The sequence below is a fragment of the Python bivittatus genome, unplaced genomic scaffold (genome assembly GCF_059951505.1).
Source record: "Python bivittatus isolate LINGU-HERP-01145 unplaced genomic scaffold, Pbiv_v1 ctg000200_np1212, whole genome shotgun sequence".
NCBI classification, from domain to species: Eukaryota; Metazoa; Chordata; class Lepidosauria; order Squamata; family Pythonidae; genus Python; species Python bivittatus.
The window spans coordinates 19,069,274-19,091,886 of NW_028277040.1; the positions used below are offsets into that span (position 1 = coordinate 19,069,274).

General features: G+C 36.9%; 1 protein-coding gene across 10 annotated transcripts in view; it reads right to left on the bottom strand.

Annotated features, from left to right (window-relative positions):
• Positions 1 to 22,613, bottom strand: part of OSBPL6 (oxysterol binding protein like 6) — a 103,340-nt gene that overhangs the window by 27,873 nt on the left and 52,854 nt on the right. For 7 of the 10 annotated variants that reach the window (XM_025169811.2, XM_007433180.4, XM_025169807.2 and 4 more), the window contains 4 exons: positions 14,531 to 14,605; positions 7,637 to 7,802; positions 6,811 to 6,941; positions 2,669 to 2,776 (listed from right to left, as the gene is read on the bottom strand). In XM_025169811.2, coding sequence (XP_025025579.1) covers positions 2,669 to 2,776; positions 6,811 to 6,941; positions 7,637 to 7,802; positions 14,531 to 14,605 — 480 coding nt within the window. The remainder of the gene's footprint in view (positions 1 to 2,668; positions 2,777 to 6,810; positions 6,942 to 7,636; positions 7,803 to 14,530; positions 14,606 to 22,613) is intronic. The other 3 variants (XM_025169813.2, XM_025169812.2, XM_025169814.2) reach the window with 3 other exon arrangements.

Sequence of the window (22,613 nt, forward strand, 5' to 3'; positions counted from 1 at the left end):
TAAACCTGCCCTATATCTAGCAAACTGAGAGTTTAGTTGAAAAGGAGTCGTATTTTCAGGTTGCCCTCAAAATTTTTTGTAGCTGGAGAAAAAGATGGATTACTTTCCTCAGGATTGCTCCTTGGTTGCAGAGGAAACAAGCTTTTCCCAACATTCAAATTATACACTGAAGGGGAAAAACAGGACAAATCTCTTGTCGCTTGGCACAATCCATTATCTAATGAAAATGTGTATCAGACTTTTGTGCTTGTTCATAAGGACAAACTCCTATTCCTCATGCCCTGCCATCTAACAATTCCTTTTCCTAGTGCAGTACATTTACACTGTGCTTCCACATGCATTGATGAGACTTGCTGCAAAATACTGGCTGGATTGAATCCAACTCTTGCTCAGCCAGCCGTCCCCCCAGAGAGGGAATTCTATTCTTCCCAATGTCATTCAACATTCTGTAACCACTGACTATATTCAGTTCTCAATGAATTGTGTTTCCAGGATTTAAAAAAAGATTCTGATAAAGATTTCCTCTTGAGTATTCCTGCTTTGATTGCAGTCTCCTTATCACCCTGTTCCTAAGTGTGCTATTAGGAAAACTAGTGTTTGTATTCTATTTACTTTAAGCAGTTTTACCTCTTTAGGAGAAAGGGTGTTATATGCTTTTCTTCTGCACCACGTGAACAACACAGTTTTATCTTCTCAATAGGCAGTTTAAGGTTCTCCTTGGAAAGAGAGATGCTTCGCCATTCAGGCTTGCAGCATGGGTCCCTCTTATTTATTTCACCACTTACCAGTGCATGGGGTATTTCATTAACGTAACACTTCTCTATTTGCAGCAAAGCTTAACATACTGTATATCATTAAAAAGCTACTACTACAGGATTGCAGGCCTGAGAATATAGGAGAAGCAATTCCAGTAATCCAGGAAAATGAGAAGAAGCTGTATATGCCATCAGACATATACAGCTTCAAGACATTCTGTTTTGGCAGGGTATAGCAACTCTAAAAAGTACTTAAATCCATTTATCTCAATTCATACTATGGAAGAATTCTTCTAGCTTCCCATCCAATAGAAGTTGTTTCAAATGAAAGATGAAAGAAAAATATACTTTTGTTTGTATTGAAGGGATTAACGAGCAAAGCACATGGTAATGTAATTAAAACATGGCATAAAAATGCAAGTGGTGGAGGAAGAGAGACACCATAACTTTCAAGAAAAGGAGTTTGAAAGAAAAATACATAATGAAATAGAGACCTTGGTGAAAGCAATAAGCATTACCTTCTCATGTATCTTCTAAACCTAAGTGAAGTTTTACATTTTCTAACCAGGAAGATCTCCTGCTCAAAAGGGGGACAGGAAAGAAATAAAATCTTCAACTGAACAGGGATTGTTGCAATGGTAATTGGTTTATCTTCCATCTTTTAAAATCCAAAGTGTAAGGTTGATAACTGCCAAATGATCAGAATCAGAGAGGAAGTGGATGATTGTCACCATGGATGGAGAAATGGGGTTACTCCAAGGATCTGTTCTGGTAATGACCAATGCTTTTTAACACATTTTAAACTCATTTTTAAAGATCTGGAGTTGGACTAAACAAATAAGATAATTGACTGTATGGACTGACCAGGGTGGCAAAAAAAAAAAAAAATTGGCAGAGAAGAGCTCTAAAACCGTCTCTATAAACTGGGTAAGAAGCTATAAAATGGCAAATGTGGTTCAAAAAATATAAGGGTAAAATAATGTGCACCAAGGCCAAAAATCTTAAGTTCACAATACACTGATGGCCACAGAATACATTGAACCAGCAATGATGAACCAGAAAAGAGATCATGGAATCATAATGGGAACCAGCAAGAAATACACCATTTGGAGATTTTTAATTTTGAAAAAAAATGAATAAGGTAGCAAGTATGAATAAATTATGCATAATACAATGAAAGTAGACAGAAAAGTTCTCTCTCTCTCATAGCACAGAAATTCAGAAGCAGATTTAGGAAAAACAAATGGAAGACTATCTTCACATAACACTTAGGTAATGAATAGAATTAGCTACTCTAAATATGGTAACTGCCAATAGCTATTAACTAATTAGGTGTCATCAGGTTGATGTTGACTCTTAACCGCCACATGCATAAACCTTCTCCAGGATGAGTCTATAGCTTAAGTATAATTAAAAAGGGTGTTCAAGAAATTCATGGGGAATAAAGTTATCAGTGGCTACTAAGTCAGACACCTCTAGGCCAACCTTAGGATCATCTCTGAAGATCAGCTGCAAAAGAACATGAGTAGAAAAGTGCCAAATATTCACAGGGTTCCCCATAGTAGCTTGGGAACAGGCTGTTGTGTTATATAGGTATTTGATATAAACTGGCATGGCTTTTACATATTTACATTTCATCTGCTTGTTCATGATACTAGAAACATGATTAATTCATACTCCCTGAATGAGGTTGCCAAATGTTTCACTTCTCAGCAATTTAAAATATGGTTTTCCAAAGGGAATTTCCCACTAATTACAGCTCATTACTTTCATGAATGCAATTAGAAAATTATGATCTAAAATGAGTTTGTCCCACTGCTTGCCAACTTTGCTAACCATAATCATTTAATCATTAATGGTAATCAGCAGAATTTTACTATGGTAAGTCCATTAGAGCAATACCAAAGTCTTACCTCATCAGGACTAGGGATAATATTTACACTGACAACCTGATCACAAAGAATAGACTCTGAATGTATTCTGTTCAAGCGACTCCTTAGTTCAGCATTCTGGTTGAGAGCCTTAAAATAATAAAATTGAATATTTAATTTCAAATGCACAAGAATAGCACAAAATAGAGCCAAGCTATCTTCATATCCTATATCCCTATATTATATAATGCACTGGGAAGGATTCATTTCCAAAATTAACACCTTTTTGCTGATCATAAATGCTACTCCCCAAATATTTCTTCACTTAATATGCATTATTTTAACTATTATGACATGACATTCTTCCCCAAGATTCTGGGACTGGTAATTTGGCTATGATGCTGAAAATTCCCTGCTAGAAATCCACAGTCCCTTCCATTTTAGACAAGTCTAAGGCCAGGATAATATATGGGAGATCCATGCACACCTTTTGAATGAAGCACAGCCTGGAAGGAGCAGTGGTGGAAGGAAAATGTGGGGTTTAAATCTTTCCCTGTGGAATATTTTTCCATTCAAAATAATTTCCACACTGCTTTTTTAAAAGAAAATACATCAGCTTTCTATATCTGTTTCCACTGTGAGGAAAAGAGTAAGGATGATTAAAAAAACAGCCTACGGAGAAGGAGTTAAACTACTTCTTACTATTCCAACTAAATGTATGTATAACCTCTCTATGGAGGCATATCAGTTTAGAAATAGTGTTTGAAAGAGTTTCCACATCTCATCATATTTGGCTCTAAAGATTGAAATCCCACACAAACATATTACCCAGAATTAGACTGGATTTATTTCTGAGCAAACTTACACAGAACTGGCCTGCACACTTATAATGCAGATACTGACTTATTTCCTTGTTTCATTAGTTTATACAAGAAAAAGTAATTTGAGGTCCCCTCCCTTAAATGCTGCCATCTGACAGGACCTTGGAGGCATACCTTCTCTATAGCTACCCTAACCCTTTGTAATTGCCTCCCACCTGAGATTTGAGGAACCCCTACCCTTTTACCCTTCTGGAAAGCAATGAAGTCCTGCCTCTTCCCACAAACATTAGGTGAGGAGGGGGTTGAGCCTGGAGGTTGATCACTGGTTGGTCTGACCCTAGTGGGAAGGGTTATTCTGTTTTTCTTGGCTGCTATGAGTCACCTAGGATCTCTATGTGAGATAGGCAGCCATATAAGTTCCATAAATCAATCAATCAATCAATCAATCAATCAATCAATCAATCAATCAGCCAGCCAGCCAGCCAGCCAGCCAGCATGCACCACTTACAATGGGAAGTGATCTGAATATATTTTGTTTTTTCAGTAAGCAAAGCGTTCATTTAACAGGATCATTCCATACTCTCATATAGTGCAAATGATACTGCTAATAATGACTGCTGCTTATAACTTTTTAGTATGACATTATCTTATTACTGATATCATCAGTAGTATATTTTCTCTCTCTCTGTTTTGGTGCTTTCAAGTCAGTTTTTGACTCCTGGTGACCAGACTAGTCCCTGCAGTTTTCTTGGTAAGATTTCAGAAGTGGTTTGCCACTGCTTTCTTCCTAAGGCTGAGAGAGTGTGACTGGCCCAAGGTCACCCAGCTGGTTTGTGCCTAAGACAGGACTAGAACTCACAGTCTCCCAGTTTCTAGCCTGGTGCCTTAACTACTAGACTAAACTGGCTCTCATACTAGTATTATCTCATATTAGTGATATATATGAGATATTTGTAACAGAATGCAAATACTCTCCAAATGATCATTAGCCCTTATACAATGGGATACAAAAAAGCAACAAACTCATCTTTTGAACTGCCTTGTTTACTACAAATTTGAAAACATTCATTTTTAATATTAACTGTTTAATATTTAGTTAAGTATGTTAGACAAGCTTGATTCATTAAGCTGCATTCCATTCAGAAGAAGAAGATGATTCACCAAAACATAGTGTAACAACAAATGGAAAGCAGAATGGGACCATGGAAATTTTGGCAAACATTTTGGAGATTAAAGAGGGAAAAGACTAGTAAAGAAAATATGATTTGATCTGCTAACCCTGACTCTTTTCTAGTTTTAGAGATGTTTATGTTCTTCTACAGAAGGAAGCTCATAATAAGAAATGAAAACTACATGATCAGAGATACCAGATTAGAAGCAAAACTGTACGGCATGTTACTATGATTTTATCTTTAGACCATAATAAAATCATTACACGACAATAAAAATGCAATTGGGTCACTTGGATAGATGATACTGTGACCAGAGGCAAAAGAATAACATTCTACTAGATATGGACTATTCCATGAAAGGCCTTTTCTTTTCCTCACTTCTTCTTTGCCTATTTTCCTTCCTATAGGAACTGTTACACTAAGAAAGGGGATATTCTAGGATACTGGGTTTCAAGATATATGACTCCTAGAAGTGCCAATCAATAAGCACTGTGAATCATTTCTCCCTCCTTGGGAAGAAAAAACAGTAAGAAAACAGAAAAGGTTATACACAAAACCTGTATTATTTAGTCACCTCATAAAAATCAATGAATGAGGCAAGACGACTGCACAGTAAAAGTCCTATCTGGAAATACTCCAGAAATTAAAGCACGACTTCAGGTAGAAAACAGGAACAGTAAAACAAAGATGAAGGAAAAACTACAGAATAGAAACTAACCAACCAAATATCAACATTAACAATAGCTTAATTCCCTCTGGTCAAATGATTTAATTGCAAAACTGAGGGAAGCATCCATGGGATTGTGTATGCCTTATTTCCATACAATGGACATACTATATTGTCATGTCATGTCATGTCATGTCATGTCATGTCATGTCATGTCATGTCATGTCATGTCATGTCATCTTATCTGACATAATTGTACAGTATATGATGCAGCATGTGGAGATTTAAATAAAATCTAATCACCCAAATGCAAAGGAGGGCAGACAGGAAGGCTGTACCTAAGCATTTGTGAAATCCTTTTCAGCAATGGCACCTTATCTGCGAAACGCCCTTCTCAAAGATGCTTGGCAGATACCTTCATTCTAGTTCCAAGGCCAGGCCTCTTCTTCCAAGCAGCTAAGAATTGTGAATGCTTACAACTTCTACTGCTACTTTTATTACTGTGGTTTACTGCTGTATTAATTGTCAATGTTATAGCTGTTCGTGGGCTTTACTTTGGTTGTTGTTCTTTAAAGTTGGGTGCTTTTTTAACTACATGTTTTACCTCATTGATAGTAAGTGGTGTGAAAGAACAATAAGTAGAATTGTGTGATATTTTTATGTCCTAAATTACAAAAGAAAGACAAGCTCAGGCCCGGCAATCATACAAGAATCTGTGGCTCGCCACAAAGATAATTTTATTTATTTATTTATATTTCAAATTTAGTCACCGCCCATCTCACTCAAAAAGTGACCAAAAGATATCTATTTCTGCTGATATCTACATAAATAGGTATCAGACTAATTAAGGCAGGGTAGGCAACACTGAGGCCAATAAGCTGCTATTTTCCAGCCCCAAGACGCTCTCTTTTTCATGCACCTGGAATATGGTAGTTTCCCCACTGAAAATTGGCAGCATAGTTTTTCAGATAAAATTGTTGTAAACCTTAGGATATGATCGGGGGAGGGGGGATTGGAGGCTTCTTTTTTTCCTCTGTTAAAAAAACCAAACCAACCTTGAAAAATCTTGGGCGTGATGTGATCGTATTGGTTTGCTTAGCACCACGCCCTCCCAGCCTAATTGTTCTCCCTAAATTTAAGGGGTACATAGGAAACAAAGCCTATCACATTAACACTTCTCCATAGCTCTTTATAAGTGAATATGAAAAAAGGAGATTAAAGAAATGCTTGAAGTGGAACTCTAGGTAGTAGAAAAACAACATTAAAAATCAGTATAATGTTTTTCAGCAGAAGCAATACTTGATAATACTTGATTATCTTATAGATTCACACAGACATTTTATTATTTTCTTTTTTATCATGTTGCATGGAATCATGAAATACGATAGGAATTAATTTCTATTACTGCTTTGTATTCCGTTATTTATTATTAGAAAGTTGCTACATGTCATGTGTAATAAAAAAAGAACCACTTACAAATTATAGCTATTTCAAAAATCAACATTCATTTTCATATAAGCTTACCTGAGAAAGTGATTGTCGGAGATGTATCATCTGTGTATTGTGTCCTGCAAAATCATGTTCTGTTACCATCTGTTTCAGCTTTTCCTTTTCTATTGCTATGCTGTTAAACGCAGACTTCAAAAGAGAATGTACTAAAGAAGAAACAAGAATGTCTTTGAAAAACACCCTATCATTTTTGTATGCAATTTTTAAATGTAACCTAAATACTAGAGAAATGTATGTAAGAAAAGCACTGATGGAAAAGGCTACATACAAAATACTTCTTTATACTTCTTTAGAATATTTTCACAAGCATTTCCCCAAAACTGGGAAGGGTTGATAGCATCTCAGATACACCCAGCATGAGGGGAAGTGGTTTATATTCTGCTCTTGAAAATGTTTCAGCACACAAAGCTGACTCGTAGCTTTTTATGACAGACTATATTTGTTTCTGACTTTTACTATAATGACAGTCCCAGTACAAGAAGGCTTTTTTTAACCTTTAGATTAACATTGTTGATAGCACTGTCACATGCCTGAGTAGTTTCAAGAAAACTAGTTGCGATTCTGATGAAAACGCAAGTGATCAGTCTCGCAGGTGTGCTTGCACACTGTACACGGCCAGATAACACAGCTTTCATGCAGGTGCAGCTTTGTACAAAGGTGGCCTTAAAGTGTATCTATTTTGCAAGTGCACTGCAAGGATTCCTTTAAACCAGTTCAGGAAGAGAAAGTCTCTTTAATACCTGATTCTACCTGCTCACATTTTCTTTCACAGATGAAATGGCCAAACAAGCAGCAGCATGTGCACACACAGATCCCAGGGAGATGCCACGCATAAACTTACCTTTCTGGGCCATGAGGCAAAACTCTTCCTGGAGTTTTATGTAGTCTGTGGAATTTTCCAAAGGATCAGCTACATGACTTGGTGGAGTCTGAAATTCGATGTCTGCACAAAGGTTAGGATTAGATGAATGTAGGCGAACAGGAGACATTGTAGCACTGAAAGGAACCTAAATTGAAAATCAACAGATACATCACACTGACTCCACGAAAAACCAAATAAAACCTTACAATGCCATAAGTAATTTCTCACATTATTTTAGGCTTTATTATATTTAATATTTACAAAGAGTTTTTTTTTAATTGCCTTCCCAGTAGAGGGTCCTTTCTGATTTATATTGCTAACAGGACTCTGCTCTTCTATACACTGAACTGGAATTTACTTTTCATAGCATCAAGTTAATTTTATTTTGCACATCATGAAATTCAACCCATATAATCCCAATTAGTATCATCCTTCCATCTTTTAAAAGACACTTGGTTTCTGGCTTGAGTAGTAATTTATTGGGCAAATGAGCCTATCTTAGTGATGGGCCATTTTCATCATTCATTTTTGTTCTTTCTGTTAACTCAAATAATCTTTCTAAATAGATTTGACTGTTGTATTTGTGTGCACACATACAAATTTTATATCCACACACATGCACTATTACCATGAAAAGGTTCCCTTAACAGTTGCTGCCATCTTAGCAAGTGACTGGTGATTGGAAATTTTATCAAGTTTTTTTTTTAATAGCATAATGGTGCTGGTCATGTTTGGAAATCCATCTTTTTAAAGTGTAGATGCATTATAGGAGTATGACACTGTACTCATTTAAGCAGTATTTTAGTATTATCTTAATTTTTTAAATAGAAAATATGCTTTAGATTACTTAAACAATGTTTAAAAATCAATGAGGTGATAAAAACAGCACCCTCTTGCAAACATTATAAGGAATATGTACTAAACTATGATAGATTCATGTAGTAATATAGTGTTCCACATATCAAAACCACATCTCTTAAAAAATATGGACAAGCTGCATTTATGCAAGTGATAATATTGTGTGAACTTCCTATAAAATGTGAGTAAGCAAGTCATGGAATTCCATCAAAAATCCTCACCTGGAAGCAGTCCAGCAAATTTGTTTATTTTGCAGCGAGTATCAAAGTTAGGATCCTTTCTCTCAAATCAATGCTGGTGGTTTTTGAACATTAATTGAAAAATACTTATGCTATACAAGGAATAGATACAGTTTTCAATACACACACACAGAGCTAACGCTTATAATGCGCAAAAGCAAGAGTCTTTTAAAGAGAGCAAAATGCAACAATCATGTATTGGAAGGGAAGGAATAAAATAATGGATTTTAATCAATACCTGCCAGAATTATTCCTTAAACAGCAGATAAGTGAATGGTGGCATTTTACATATATATTATATTCAGTTAATGGTTTCAGTTCAGTAAATTAAAAAAAATGAATTTTCCCAAAGAAGAGTTATGATTAATATCGCATGAATATGCATCTCCAAATCACCTACTGTGGAGCTATACTGTTCTGGTGTCTAATTTTGTATAATTTGAAATTATACTGTAGTACTTTTATTTAAACTAGCTTTCCCCAAATTCATGCTATTGAGATGTGTTTGAATTCAATCCCCCATACCTTTGGGCATGATGGGACTTGGCATTTGATGTATCTGGAGGGCATGATCAAAAACTGCCCTATATAATGCTTAGAATTAAGATTCTTTGAATATCTCGAAAGACTCAATGTATTATGCCATCTCCACTTTTCATTATCTTCTAAAATATGTTTGCTGTACTGTATATTAAATGTACATATAATTGCATGTGTATAATTTTCATACAATATATATGTGCACTTTTGAGATATATCTGTAAAATGTATCCTAAATACATATGCAATCTCACACACTCATAAAAACATACAAATACGCACCCATACCACACACAAATACTTACAGTAATATACATGCTGTTCTATGGTACAGGCATGCAAAATGCAAGTAACATTAGGTCTGTAATTAATTTTATTTTATAATTTATTCCAATCCAAATCACTCATGTAATTTAAGGACCAATACTTGGAAAAATAATACATAACAGGGCTGTGCACACTTTGAACATGATACCAAAGTGGTTTTGATCTCACACAAGTGCAGCATCTCTCTCCTGATCATTTAAGTAGCCCAACTTTTTTTAGGCTTCTGCATAGCATAGCCTAAAAAAAAAGGTGCTGCTGCTTAAGAACTGCAAGAATTTTAATGTGTGGATTCCTTAATTCCTTCACAAGAGATCCTAACCACTTCTTCCTAAGTGTTTTCAAAGCATGCCCTACCCTATCACAAAATATATTACATACTCTTGAAATATTCTGAACAACAGCACATAAAAAAGTCACATTGCTCTGTATTTCAATAGGATTGTTTTCTTTTCCATAATACTTGAAACTGGCTTAAAATATAATTGTTACCAACTTTTCAAGATCTGGACTGAAATTCTTAAGTATTCAATTAGAATACTTAAATATTCTGCTATGTTTCTTTCCTCTAGATATTTAAGTATTCTAATTGACATGTTAAATTCCATTTCAGCTACAAGCTGGAAATCCAAATTCCATTTAAATCCAAGATCTACTATATTTAAGCCCAAGTTCAGCTGAAACTGAAAAACAAGAGGAATTTCCAATATTATTGTCACATGCACATAACGGGTAATATTCAACTAGACGTAGGCTAGTGCAACAGAACCTTCCCAATCTGTTCCCCTTGGGGAGAATACAGAAGGGGGATGTTTGATTACACTGAAAAAGAAGTTCTAGAAAAGAACTCTATGTCCTGAATCTCTCTGCTGTGGTATATATAAATTTCATATCACATTAATGAGCTCTTTACAGTCCTTTAGAATATCCTTTTGGCAGGACTCAATTCACTAGCTGCTTTACCTTCATTAGAACTACAGTTGTAGGAGCATGTATTAACAGTGCAAGAATTAGCACTGAACTGTAAACCTGTTCAGGAGAGAAACAAGTAAACTAGGATCTTCAGTTTAAAATGGAAGCAGCAAAGTGTCGAGAATTCAGTTGTATAAACAAATGTGGAGAGAAAAGACCTCATAAAAGTTGAGAGCTAAGCAACACACCCTGCCTTCTAGAGGCTCTGAAGACACTTCAACAAGGGGACAGCAGTTCTCACTAACAAAGGAATGGCTTCCTTTGAAGGTGATAGGAACAAGGATAGAAGACATTCACACAAAGTTGACTCATTCTCTGGAAGCCTCTGTGGGAATATTTGTGCTCCATAGACCAAGCACTTATTTAGTGTATATTCTTGTGAAAAACTAGGATCCAAAGAAATTCTGCAGTTTCCCCATGAAAGAAACAACTGCCAAAATATTCTCTCATTCTTAAAAGAGTTTTGGAAATAACTATATTTCTCAAGGATCAGGGAAGAAGAAAAAAATGCTACAAAAGCTCCAGTTTGCCAACAGAACATATTTATACATCCAAGGGGGATCCTAGGATTTTTTTGGGGGGGAGGGGTCAGTGAATAAATGCAAATTCTACTGAAATGATCTAATTAGCATGGGGAAGAATCTGTATCTACATTATTTTTATTTTAAAATGTTTATTTCCTAGCCCACATACAAAAACCCATTATAAAGCAAATCATACATTTGAATACAGATATGAAAGTAAATATTTAAAACCAACTGAATATGACTATTCTAAAACTCAACTCTTTCTAACAAAGTAGGCAGGGGGAGGGGGAGGGAATAAATTTTATATAGTATCTACAAACTGGACCAATTGTAGAATAAAGGTGATACAGGACATTTAACCTTTCCTCAAGGTCCATTTCAAATGTTTCTTTACAACATATATATCTGCCTTTTAATAATTAAAAAAAAAACTTAACTTCCATAATTTTGTGTTCAGCACCACTCCACTTCTAAATAACCTCTGGTGTATTTGACCAGTCCAGCTGCAAGCACAATTCCAATTCTTATTTTTTATGTTGAGAAGGATTTGGTTCTATCAAAGATTATTTCCTACCAAATAGGTTGCCCGTATAAGAAGTCCAACATCATGTACAGTAAAAAGTCCTCAAAAGTGACTTTCTTAGATTACCATATTTAAAATGTCCTACATATGGAAAGTTATGGGGGGGGTGAATCAATTCTGAATTCTTCTTGGCATCAAGCCTGATCACTGCAGTAACTTCATTAGCTGATTTTTAATTGTTATTTTAGATCACTATGTCTTATGGGAAATATACCTTATTCTTTTTGTCATTTGTAATATTCTACTGAATTATTGCAGTTATTTAATGTTCTGTATTATAATGCTGAAGAGTGGCTCATAATTAAATATATTTTATATATTAACAAGTAAATTAGTTATATAGTGACTTGTTACTTTAGTTAAACACCAGAAAATCTCTTGTTGTAGAAATTTCAGGCATTCTCATTTTTTGGCAATTCAGCTCATGAACTGTCCCTTGGTAGTTGCAGGACTCCTACTGAGGAAGTCAAACCTAAATCATTAAATATCTTGTTTGTGTTACTGGATTATATTGTGTACTCTTCTACTTCCACTTATTCAAATAAACCAAAATTTATTTCACTTATTAATTAATTGATTGGTTTTCTTCCCATTAGATGTCTCTTAGTTCTCTAATAATAATGGTAATAATATGGCTTTTTGAAGATGGAGCAGAAATGAAAATTATGTAATAATGTATATAATATGATGGAATTTTTAATGGACCTGGTAAACAAATCTTGTTTTCTATTAGAAGAACCAGTATGATCTAAACAAGTGAACTGAGAACTAATGCCACTCAGAGTTCAAAAGTGTTACTACAAAATGAGCATTAGAACTTGAATAGCTTTTACTATTACAGTATTCATACTGCATGGGTGTGTGTCTGTGTGTGTAAATAAAACATATGTAGCCATTTGGTAGTTTTATTATCACTGCTTCAATTTAGGTCTTTTGCATTTGTTCTTGGGCTTTCTGGATATACACATCTTCGGGGGGGAAAGGATTGTGTATTTTATTATACATAAATGTGACTAATTATACGAAGATTATAATAATATAATCTTACTATAATTATATAATAATTCTGATATTAAGGTGGTTTCGTCAGACCTTTCTCAGCAAACATTCACATTTTAAAAATATATAGTTTTCTAGTTATACATACTATATTAATTTCTTTGATTATTTTTATGCCACAGTTCGATCAGAAAATTTTCCAAGTGGCATAATAAAATAAATGCTGGTATTTGTTTATTTGATTGACTGATTTTGTTATTTATATGACTGCCCAGTCACCAAGATATTCTGAATCCTGAGCTTTCTTTAACCTCAAATTCTCATTACACCTTAAGTCTTACACTGAGTGCTGTACAGTGGAAACTCAATTGCCTGGCTATGTATTTCTCTCTCTCTCTTTAGTTTGCTTGTTTGTTTTGGTAGTATTTAAAAATACTACCAAGGGGAAACACAGAAAAATGAAAAAGAATAGAAGAGATTTACAAGCTACATAAAATTCAATTAAAATTTCAAGGTAACCATTAGATCAATGCTTCATATCAAATGTCGTGTATTAATCTGAAATTTCAAAACCATTTATAAGATCAAATAAATATTCAATAATTAACTGAAGTGGCCAGTATAAATCATGTCAGAATGAACATTTCTATCAAGTCTAAAAACTGTATCTTCATTTAACAATTCAAGCAGAAGTAAATGTATGAAAGCTTCATGTTAAGAGAAACCCAAACTCTGAACATGGTACAAGTCTATATATAGAATTATAATCCATAAATGTTTCCATATTGAATTAAATTCTGTGCCAGACTCGCTTTCAGGTATGAAGCTATTCTTGATATTGATGCATGCTCCCACAACTTCATTTTGCCATTCTTCTTTAGAGGGAAATATGTGTGGTGGCTAGGTATTTTTAAGGCTTCCCTTCTGTTTAGCTCACAGGACTCACTAATAGAGCAGGAGCACATAATCTGGGGCCTCAAGGCCTAGGGGACTCTGCAAAGTCTTGGGAGCAGCCCCTCCAAATGTTGTTCCTAATTACAGTTTTTGCATGTGTTAGGGAAAAATACTGAATACATGAGGACGGAGCATATTCACTGCACTTAATTTAATTTACATTTAATTTGAATCAACGTTTTTCTTTCCTTCACCTCAGCCACTGGTCGGACTGACCCTTGTGTTGAAGGGTGTTCCTAACATGCCACTCAAAGGCTAAATTGAAAAAAACTGACATACCCCTCCCATCGGTGGCCATGCATAAAAGGAGTTAATTCGTCTTATTGGGGAGGTGGGGGAGAGGGAAGGAACCAGGCTGCTTTTCACCAACGTACTAGCCATGGCACTAGCAATAATTCCTAGCAATGTCACATAATGCTTTACATACCGCCCATAATGAGGAACACCATGACTATAAAACATAAAAGAATTAAACACACACAATGTACAATCCAGTCAAACTGAAGCCTTTTTGTTAGAACCACAGACTCACTTTCTCTCTCCAAAATCAACAGGATCTAAAGCTGATGAAGTTTGGCTAGATTTTGCAGCATGCTTAAAAACACTTCTGTAAACACCTATAAATACTTTGAGAGCCCACCCCAGTCTGGATTCTTGATATATTTATTTTTAGATTTCTATTCCACCACCACCACCACCCCTTTATGTATTCCAATACGTATGCGACAGCTCTGGCTTTCCAACCCTGCCCTCTAAACTCCCTCAATGTGACCAGCCTCTGAAGGGCTCCAAACTCTCCATATGGTAAGCACATGTTCAAGGTATACAGTTCCTCATCTTTAAAATTGGAGGTGCCTTGACTGAGGAGTCCACTCACTGTTGTAGCCACTGCTGCTGCTAGTCTCTGCCGGCGCCGTGCAGTACCGAATTGGCCCTTCAGCGCTGTCCCTTCCTGACAGGGAACAGGAAAAGAACAGGGAAGCAAAAGAAGGAAGAAGGATGATGGGAGGCAAGAAGGTGACAGATGATCAGAGAAAGGAAGGGTTGATTCTTTAATGGAGTGTTCTTTCTAAAAAAGCCAAATTCCATAACTTCTCTAAGAGCCAAAACGGGGACTGTCCGCCTCATCCTTTATCTACTGTAGGTGTGAGGAAAGAGAAGTGATTCACTTTCTTCTTTCAGGGCTCATCATGATAATTAAACTAAATGAAGTTGTATTGTTTGTTGTTTGGCCAACGAAGGAAGCAGGTACACAAATCATCACATCTAGATATAATTTAATACAGTAGAATTGTTCACCTATGAGGAATCATCAGAATTGATGTTATGTCTTAGCAGTAAAGAATATTTTGGTAGAAAAGAGCATGCTTTGTTTTGTCACTGAAGCACATGCAATAGAAATTCAGAATATTTGTTATACAGTTTTCTCAGTACTACCTGGTTGTGGTAAACTATGACTTATGTCTAGTTATTTATCATGAAAAGTATTTCAAAAAAACAGATATGGGATGAAAAGACAACTAAAAAACTAAGAATCTGACATTCAGATTATTTAATTTATATATTCTAATACAATTGCCTGGAATGCTACTCTCAGTTATACTAAGTTTAGCAGGGTGGCCACAAGAAGGAAGTCAAAAAAGTCAAGATAGCAGCCACGATCATGCAATTGAGGCACTGCCCTTTTTTATGTGCATCACAACACACATAAAAAGGGGCAGCACTTTGAGTGCATGATTGTGGCAGCCATCATGACTTTTTTGACCTCCTTGCAGACCTCCCTGCAAGTTAGCTAGGCAAAGTAAGTTCATATTTTAGGTTTTTCCAAACTGGCTATTTTCTACAATCAACTCTTCTGTAGATTTTTGCATTATCAACCTCTCTGTTCATTTCCTTTCAAAGTTGTTCTGCATCCCCTCAAATAACACCAAACATTAAATAACTATCTGTATGTTTCATCTACCAAAAGGAGTGATAACCATCTTTCAATCTGCCATCTAATATCCAAAATGCCACTCCGCAGCATTCAGTAAACAATAGTTTTGCAGGGTTATAACAAATTTATTTGAATGTCTCCATCATTCTTTTTAAAGCCACACCACAACTTTATATGTCCAACTGATAATAAGAAAATACATAACATATTCCTACTTTGATAGGAAGGCTTCCCCTCTGCCTTTGAAACTTGTTCAAGTTAACCACTTTTTTTTTTTCCAATCCAGAAAAAGGGAGTAAGACTTAAGGTTACACAAACCTTTGCTTCAGCCCTCCTGCACTGTTCTTTCATTTTATTCCTGGACTACATGTCATATTAAGCAAACAGACTTCTGTTTCTGCACTGGATGTCTCCCTTCATCTCCTCCTGCTTGAATATCTGCAGATCTACCCCTGAGGGTCTCCAACATTAAAGAGCTGATTTAGTTGATGCAGGAGACTGGCAGATGGAGGAGAGCAGAGGTAAGAATCAGACTTCTATACTGAAAGAAGCAACAGACAGGGGTTCTGGGGAAACACTGGATACAACCAAAACTGATACTGAGTACAGTCAGTATTACTTAGCTGGAGAACAGAAGAGGGAGAAAAGAAAAGGCTCACTTCCATTTTATACCAGATATAGTTTAAACAGATTCTTAGTTATATCTAGGAACTTTTCTATTATGAGCGATCCAAGAGAACCAGTCTATTATAATATGGAAATTTTTGATTTTTTTTTCCCTTTTAGAAGCCACATATCCAAGATGCATGTAGCTTTTTTTCTATTTTTCCTATTTCAAATGGTTTTCATACGTTAGCGGCAACAGTTTCAGCTAGCTTTAAAATAAAAAAGAGATAGTAAATAAATTATTATTATTAAATCAGAATAGTCCTGCAAAATTAACATAATATTTGGAATAGAGACAATGAAGTTAAAATTTGGTTCCAGACTTTCAGACCAACCCTCATTCATCTCACATATTACTAAAACACCTATTTGCATAAAAATATAATGCTATGTTTTAAAATTCTGCAGTATTTCTTTTTCTTTTTCCTTTTCTTTTTCTTTTGATAGGAAAACAATCCATTGGACTGTTGGCTGCTATTCTAAAATCTTACTGCATAATTTCAAAAACATATTTTTTGAAACAATAGGCTTCAACTGAACCCTGGCAAGGCAGAGTGGCTGTGGGTTTGGAGCTCTCCCATATCTGGGGCTTGGTTCTGGATGGGGTTGCACTACCCCAGACAGACCCAGTGTGCAATTTGGGGGTCCTCCTGGACTCATGACTCCTGCTCAAGGAGCAGATGGTAGCCATGGTTAGGAGGGATTTTGCTCAACTTCATGTCATGCATCAGTTGCGCCCTTTCCTGGATCGGGAAGCCCTTCTCTCAGTCACTCATGTCCTAGTCATCTCCTGCACGGACTATTGCAATGTGCTCTACATGGGTTTACCCTTGAAAAGTATCCGGAAGCTGCAGCTGGTACAGAATGTGGTGGCACGGGCAGTTTTGGGCACCCTTAGGGTTGTGCACGTAACACCACCGCTGTGTGAGCTGCACTGGGTGCCAGTTTGCTTCTGGGTCCAATTCAAGGTGTTGCTTACGACCTTTAAAGCCCTTCATGGCATGGGCCCAGGTTACCTGAGGAACTCCCTCATCCTGGTTACATCAGCACATCCCACCCAATCCGGCAGGAAGGGCATGCTGCAGACCCCATTAGTTAGAGAATTTTGACTGGCAGGGTCTAGGAGGAGAGCATTTTCTGTGGAATATCTTGCCCCCCGAGGTGAGATTGGCCCCCACTCTTCTGGCCTTCCAGAGGAGCCTTAAGATGTGGCTCTGCCAACTAGCTTGGGGATCCAATGGGGGCTCCCAATATTGGGAGTGGCTGGTGGCTTGAGTATGCTCTCTCCATCTTTTAGCTTTGTACTCTTTTTAATGTGCTTTGTAGTTTTTAAATATTTTTACATTTTTTTTACCTGTGAGCTGCCCAAAGCCACTGATAGTGAGATGGGCAGCGTATAAATTTGATTTATAAATACATAAATAAATAAATAAATAAATATTATATTAATCCAGGAATGTGCACACACTGTAGGTCTCTGAATTACATCTATGTGAGAAAATTATGATAAATTTAGAGCAATCTAAACAGAGTTTCTATAAGCATGGAACAATTTTAGAAAAATCCCTTTGAAACTTCTGCTATGAAAAAACAGCTCCATTATTGAGGTACATGGGGGAGACAGTTAAGGCTATTTTTAGCAGCAAAATTTGGTTAAAGAATTATATGAAATCTCAAGCTCTTAATTTTATAAACACAAAAATGTTAAAGTTGTTCTTAACAAATGAATAAAAAACAAACCCCCCCCCATTTTTCAATATAAAACAGCCCAAATTTGATATTCCTCAGACAAGACATTAACTGAGATGTAACAAACCCCTGCTATATAAACACTCCACATAAAGCATACCAAACACAAAGATTGCTTGAAGACAGTGCTACATCATCCGTACATAAAAGGAACTCTTCTTCAATGCAATTTACTTATGACAGAAACAAATAGAAAATGAAACATTTTGTATGCCAGTGTTAGTTTCCTTTCTTATCTGATTAACTGTAAACCAATTAGTACTGCCTTGCAAATAGTCAGGTATTAGAACTTAGCTTATTCCCATTAGCTCTGGGAAAAGACATGGCTGCCTGTCTCCACGCTGAAGGCACATACTTCAAGCAGAATCTTTTATTGCAATGATCTTCCAATGGTGCATTTATCACCGCTGTTAGTGAGTCCATCCAACTAAGTCCGCATCTTCTCTTTCTTCCACATTTCCCAGCATTAGAGACATTTCCAGAGAGCTAGGTCTCCACATAATGTGTCCAAAGTAGGATAATTTGAGCCTGGTCATTTCTGCCTCGTGAGAACTCTGAGTTGATTTGCTCAATGATCCATTGGTTTGTTTTCTTTGCTGTCCACGGTATTCTCAAAAGTCTTCTGCAACACCAAAGCTCAAAGGTGTCAATATTCTTCCTATCCTGCTTCTTCAAAGACCAACTTTCACTTCCATAGAGTATCACAGGGAATACCATGGCTTGCACAATTCTGATCTTTGTAAGTATAGATGCACCATGGCATTTGAATACCTTTTCCAAGGCCTTCATGGCTGCTCTACCAAGTGCTAGTCTGCAGTGTATTTCTTGACTGCTTGTTCCTTTACTGTTGATGGCAGAGGCTATCTACCACTCTGATAACTTCATTATCAGTTCTAAGGCTGGTTGTTCTACCTGTTTATTTATTTTATTTATTTATTTTTCAAATTTGTATGCCACCCATCTCCCCCAATGGGTGACTCTGGGCGGCTCACAATAATAATAAAAAAACACAGGACTCTCCAAACATAGACATAATCTATAAATAGTTAAAAACATATATAAAAATGGCCTAAAAACCTCCTATAATTTGGCCCTAAAAAACCTGTAAGATGCTGGGGGAGGGGACAACCCCTCACCCCACCAGCCATCTCCATAGGTGCGGGCCTCCCTCTGGCCCCCAAGCCTTCTGGCAGAGCCAGGATTTAATCTCTTTCCTAAAGGCCATGAGGGAGGGGGCACACCGCACCTCAGGCGGCAAGATGTTCCATAGGGCGGCCGCTACAGCAGAAAAGGCTCTCTGCCTAGACCCCACCAATCGAAATTCCTTGACGGGTGGGGTCTGCAATCTGCCCCTTCTGCTGGACTGAGTGGGGCGGGCTGAGATGACCAGGGCGAGGCGGTTCCTCAGATAACCTGGTCCCATGCCATGAAGGGCTTTAAAGGTGATGACCAACACCTTGAATTGGACCCGGAAACAAATTGGCAACTGTTGTCATTAGTCCCATTTTTTCACTGCACTCTTTGACTTTTAGTATTAGGCCTTGTAGATCCTTTGCATTTTTAGCTATCAGGGTAGTGTCATCAGCATGATGTAGGTTGTCATTTTTTTCCTCCAATTTTAAAACCACGCTGTGTCCATCTTCTTCCAGTCCCTCTTCCCTTAATATATATTCAGCATATGGGTCAAGTAAATAAGGGGAGAGTACCTGTCTTACTCCTTTGCCAACCTGGAGCAGTATGTTTCATCATGTTCTGTCTGTACTGTGGCTTCCTGACCTGTATATAAGTTTCTCATAAGGACAATGAGATGTTCTGGGATTCCCATTTTTATGAGCACATTCCATAGTTTGACATGATTAACACAATTGAAGGAATTTCTCTAATCAATGAAGCACATAGTGACTTCTTTTTGGTATTCTTGGGTTTTCTCAATTACCCCACAATGCATCAACAATAATGTCTCGTGTTCCTGGTCTTTTCTAAAGCTTGCTTGAACATCTGGCATCTCTCTTTTCATGTAGGGCTCTAATCCGTGTTGGATGATCCTAAGCATTATTTTGCTAGCATGTGAAATTAAGTTACGATAGTTTGCACACTCTGTTAAGTCTCCTTTTTTTGGTACTGAAATGTAGGTTGATCTCTTTCCAATTTGCTGGCCACTTTGTTGTTCTCCAGATTTGCTGGAATAGCTTGGTTAGAACCTTCACTGATTCTTCTTCTGTTGCTGGCCATATTTCTGTGGGTATTCCATCAGTTCCTGTAGCTTTCCGATTTGGTAATGACTGGAGTGCTGATCTAACCAGCTTCTAGTACTAGAATTCTTGTAAATAGGGAATATCTTCTAAGGTATCTTGGATGTTGACATCTCTACTATAGAGAATTTCAGTATACTCTTTCCATCTTCCTTTGATCTCCTCTGAATCGGATACTATCTGTCCATTGGTGTCTAGCATACTGATTCGAGATTGGAACCTCCTTCTAAGTTCAGAGACCTTTTGGAAGACTTTCCGTGTTTCCCATGTCTGTTTCCATCTTAACTGGCTTTACAGATCTCATTGTAATACTGCTGCTTGTCTCTTCTCTCTGAAACTCTTTGTTAAGCTCCTTTCTGAGATTTTTGTCTTTCTTGGATTTGGCTTCTCTTCTCTTCTTGGTAATTTGTGTACTGACATCCAATTTGATTTCTTCTGTTTCTTCATTTTTGGCAGTCCCTTTTCACATTCATCCTTGACATCTTAAGTTCATTACATAATTCCTCTGATTCTCTATCAATAATGTTCAGGACTTCAAAACAATTCCTGATGTTTTCCTTGAATATATAGACAACAGAGCAAGACAAAAGAATCCTAAAATGGTAGGATGGTTTGTAGTATGGTTTATGTTAGTTGATGATATTTTTTACTGCTTCCTTGATAAAACAAAGTGGAAACCCACCCACCCCCACTGCCAAGTCAAAATTCACAAAAAGAAAGGATCTACCTTAGTCCTCTTAGCAAGTATCTGGGTGAGGCTGAACTTGGAACCAGTACATTGCTGTGGGTGTTGTTGGCTCTGTACATTTTTAACCTACTGAATCTGGGTCTTTGTTGAGATAGATAGCAGGCTATCCATACCAGTTGTCAAAACCTTTGTTTTGTTGGCATTAATTTTCAGGGCTTATGAATAGGCAGTCTTCATGATGTTATAGTATACAAGACCTCTGTGGCACTGTCTGCAAATATGGCCTTAGGTCAATCATGTAGTGGGTTTCATCATACTGTACTCCTTGCCTGCCACCAAAAACTTTCTTCATGGCATTGACTATGACACTGAATAGCAGGATGAAATCATGCAGCCTCACCTAAAGCCAATTTGAACTGGGAATTTCTGTGAAAGTTTATATAAGATGCACACACAGTTGCTGGAATTGTTGTACGTTTCTTGCAGTAGGTGTATGATTATTGTGGGCATGTTGTCTGGTTTTCAATGCTTTCCATAAAGCTGGACGATATATACTGTCAGGCTGCTCAAAGTTAATCAGTATAATGACCATTCATTTGAATTATTTCTTCCATGAAATAATAATCTTCCTCGGTTTGGGCAGAAACCAGCCTACTGTTCTCTAGTTGTCTATTCCCACTGTTTCCTACTGGAAACTTAGTTGGATGATTCTTATGAGGACCTTTTCAATGGTTGGTAAAAGCCCTAAGTCCCAGTAGCTTTTGCATTTGCAACTGTTGCCATTTTCCAAAATAGGGATTTTAATCGCTCATTTCTATGCAATGGAGACCTTCTCTGAGTGCCAAATAATGGGTAACTGTGAATGCGGTCATTGAGTTAGATTATCTCCATCATCTTTGAGTGCCTCAGCTCTAATTCCATTCATTCCAGCTCTTTACCATTTTTCAATAAGCTTATTGTTGTTTTTATTTCATTAAATTCAGCATCCAACGCCTGATTCTGTGGCACTTCGATGAGCAGGGGATCTACCGGTGTCCCTGCAACTCCTCATGGTTGTATAGTTGCTGGAAAAATTCCCTCCATCTTTGAAATTGTTCATTTGAAGACTGCACACGTCCCATCCCATATATGCTTGTTGCTTGTTGATTCTTTTCCCCTTCATTAAGGCATCTAGGACAAACAACCTTGACTTTGGGCATCTACACAAGGATAACTTCTGATACAGTATCAGTTTTCTATAGATAAACCCTGCACACTGCTGCTGTATGTAACTGCTCTGTAAGTATAGTGATTAAATGTGATTTCCCAAAATGTGTTCACACACAAAATAGACACATACATTCATCATGCAACTTATGATACAGGTAGTCCCCAGTTTAAGAGCAAGTTCCATTCCCAAAGTCTGTCCTTTAGTCGTAAGCCGGAGCAGCATTATTGTATAATACTGTATAAGTAGTATTATGTAATTAACTCGAACCACTGTGTATTTAACTTGAATTTTGCTACAATAGGCTTTGTTCTTAACTATGGGTCACCTTTAAACCAGGCATTCTTAACCTGGGGACTACCTGTACTGCCTCGATAACAGGGACTCATATAGACTGCTGCACTGTAATCTCTTTGGGGCTCTCTCTCTCTCTTTCGTTCTTCATTAAATAGCCTTTATGCT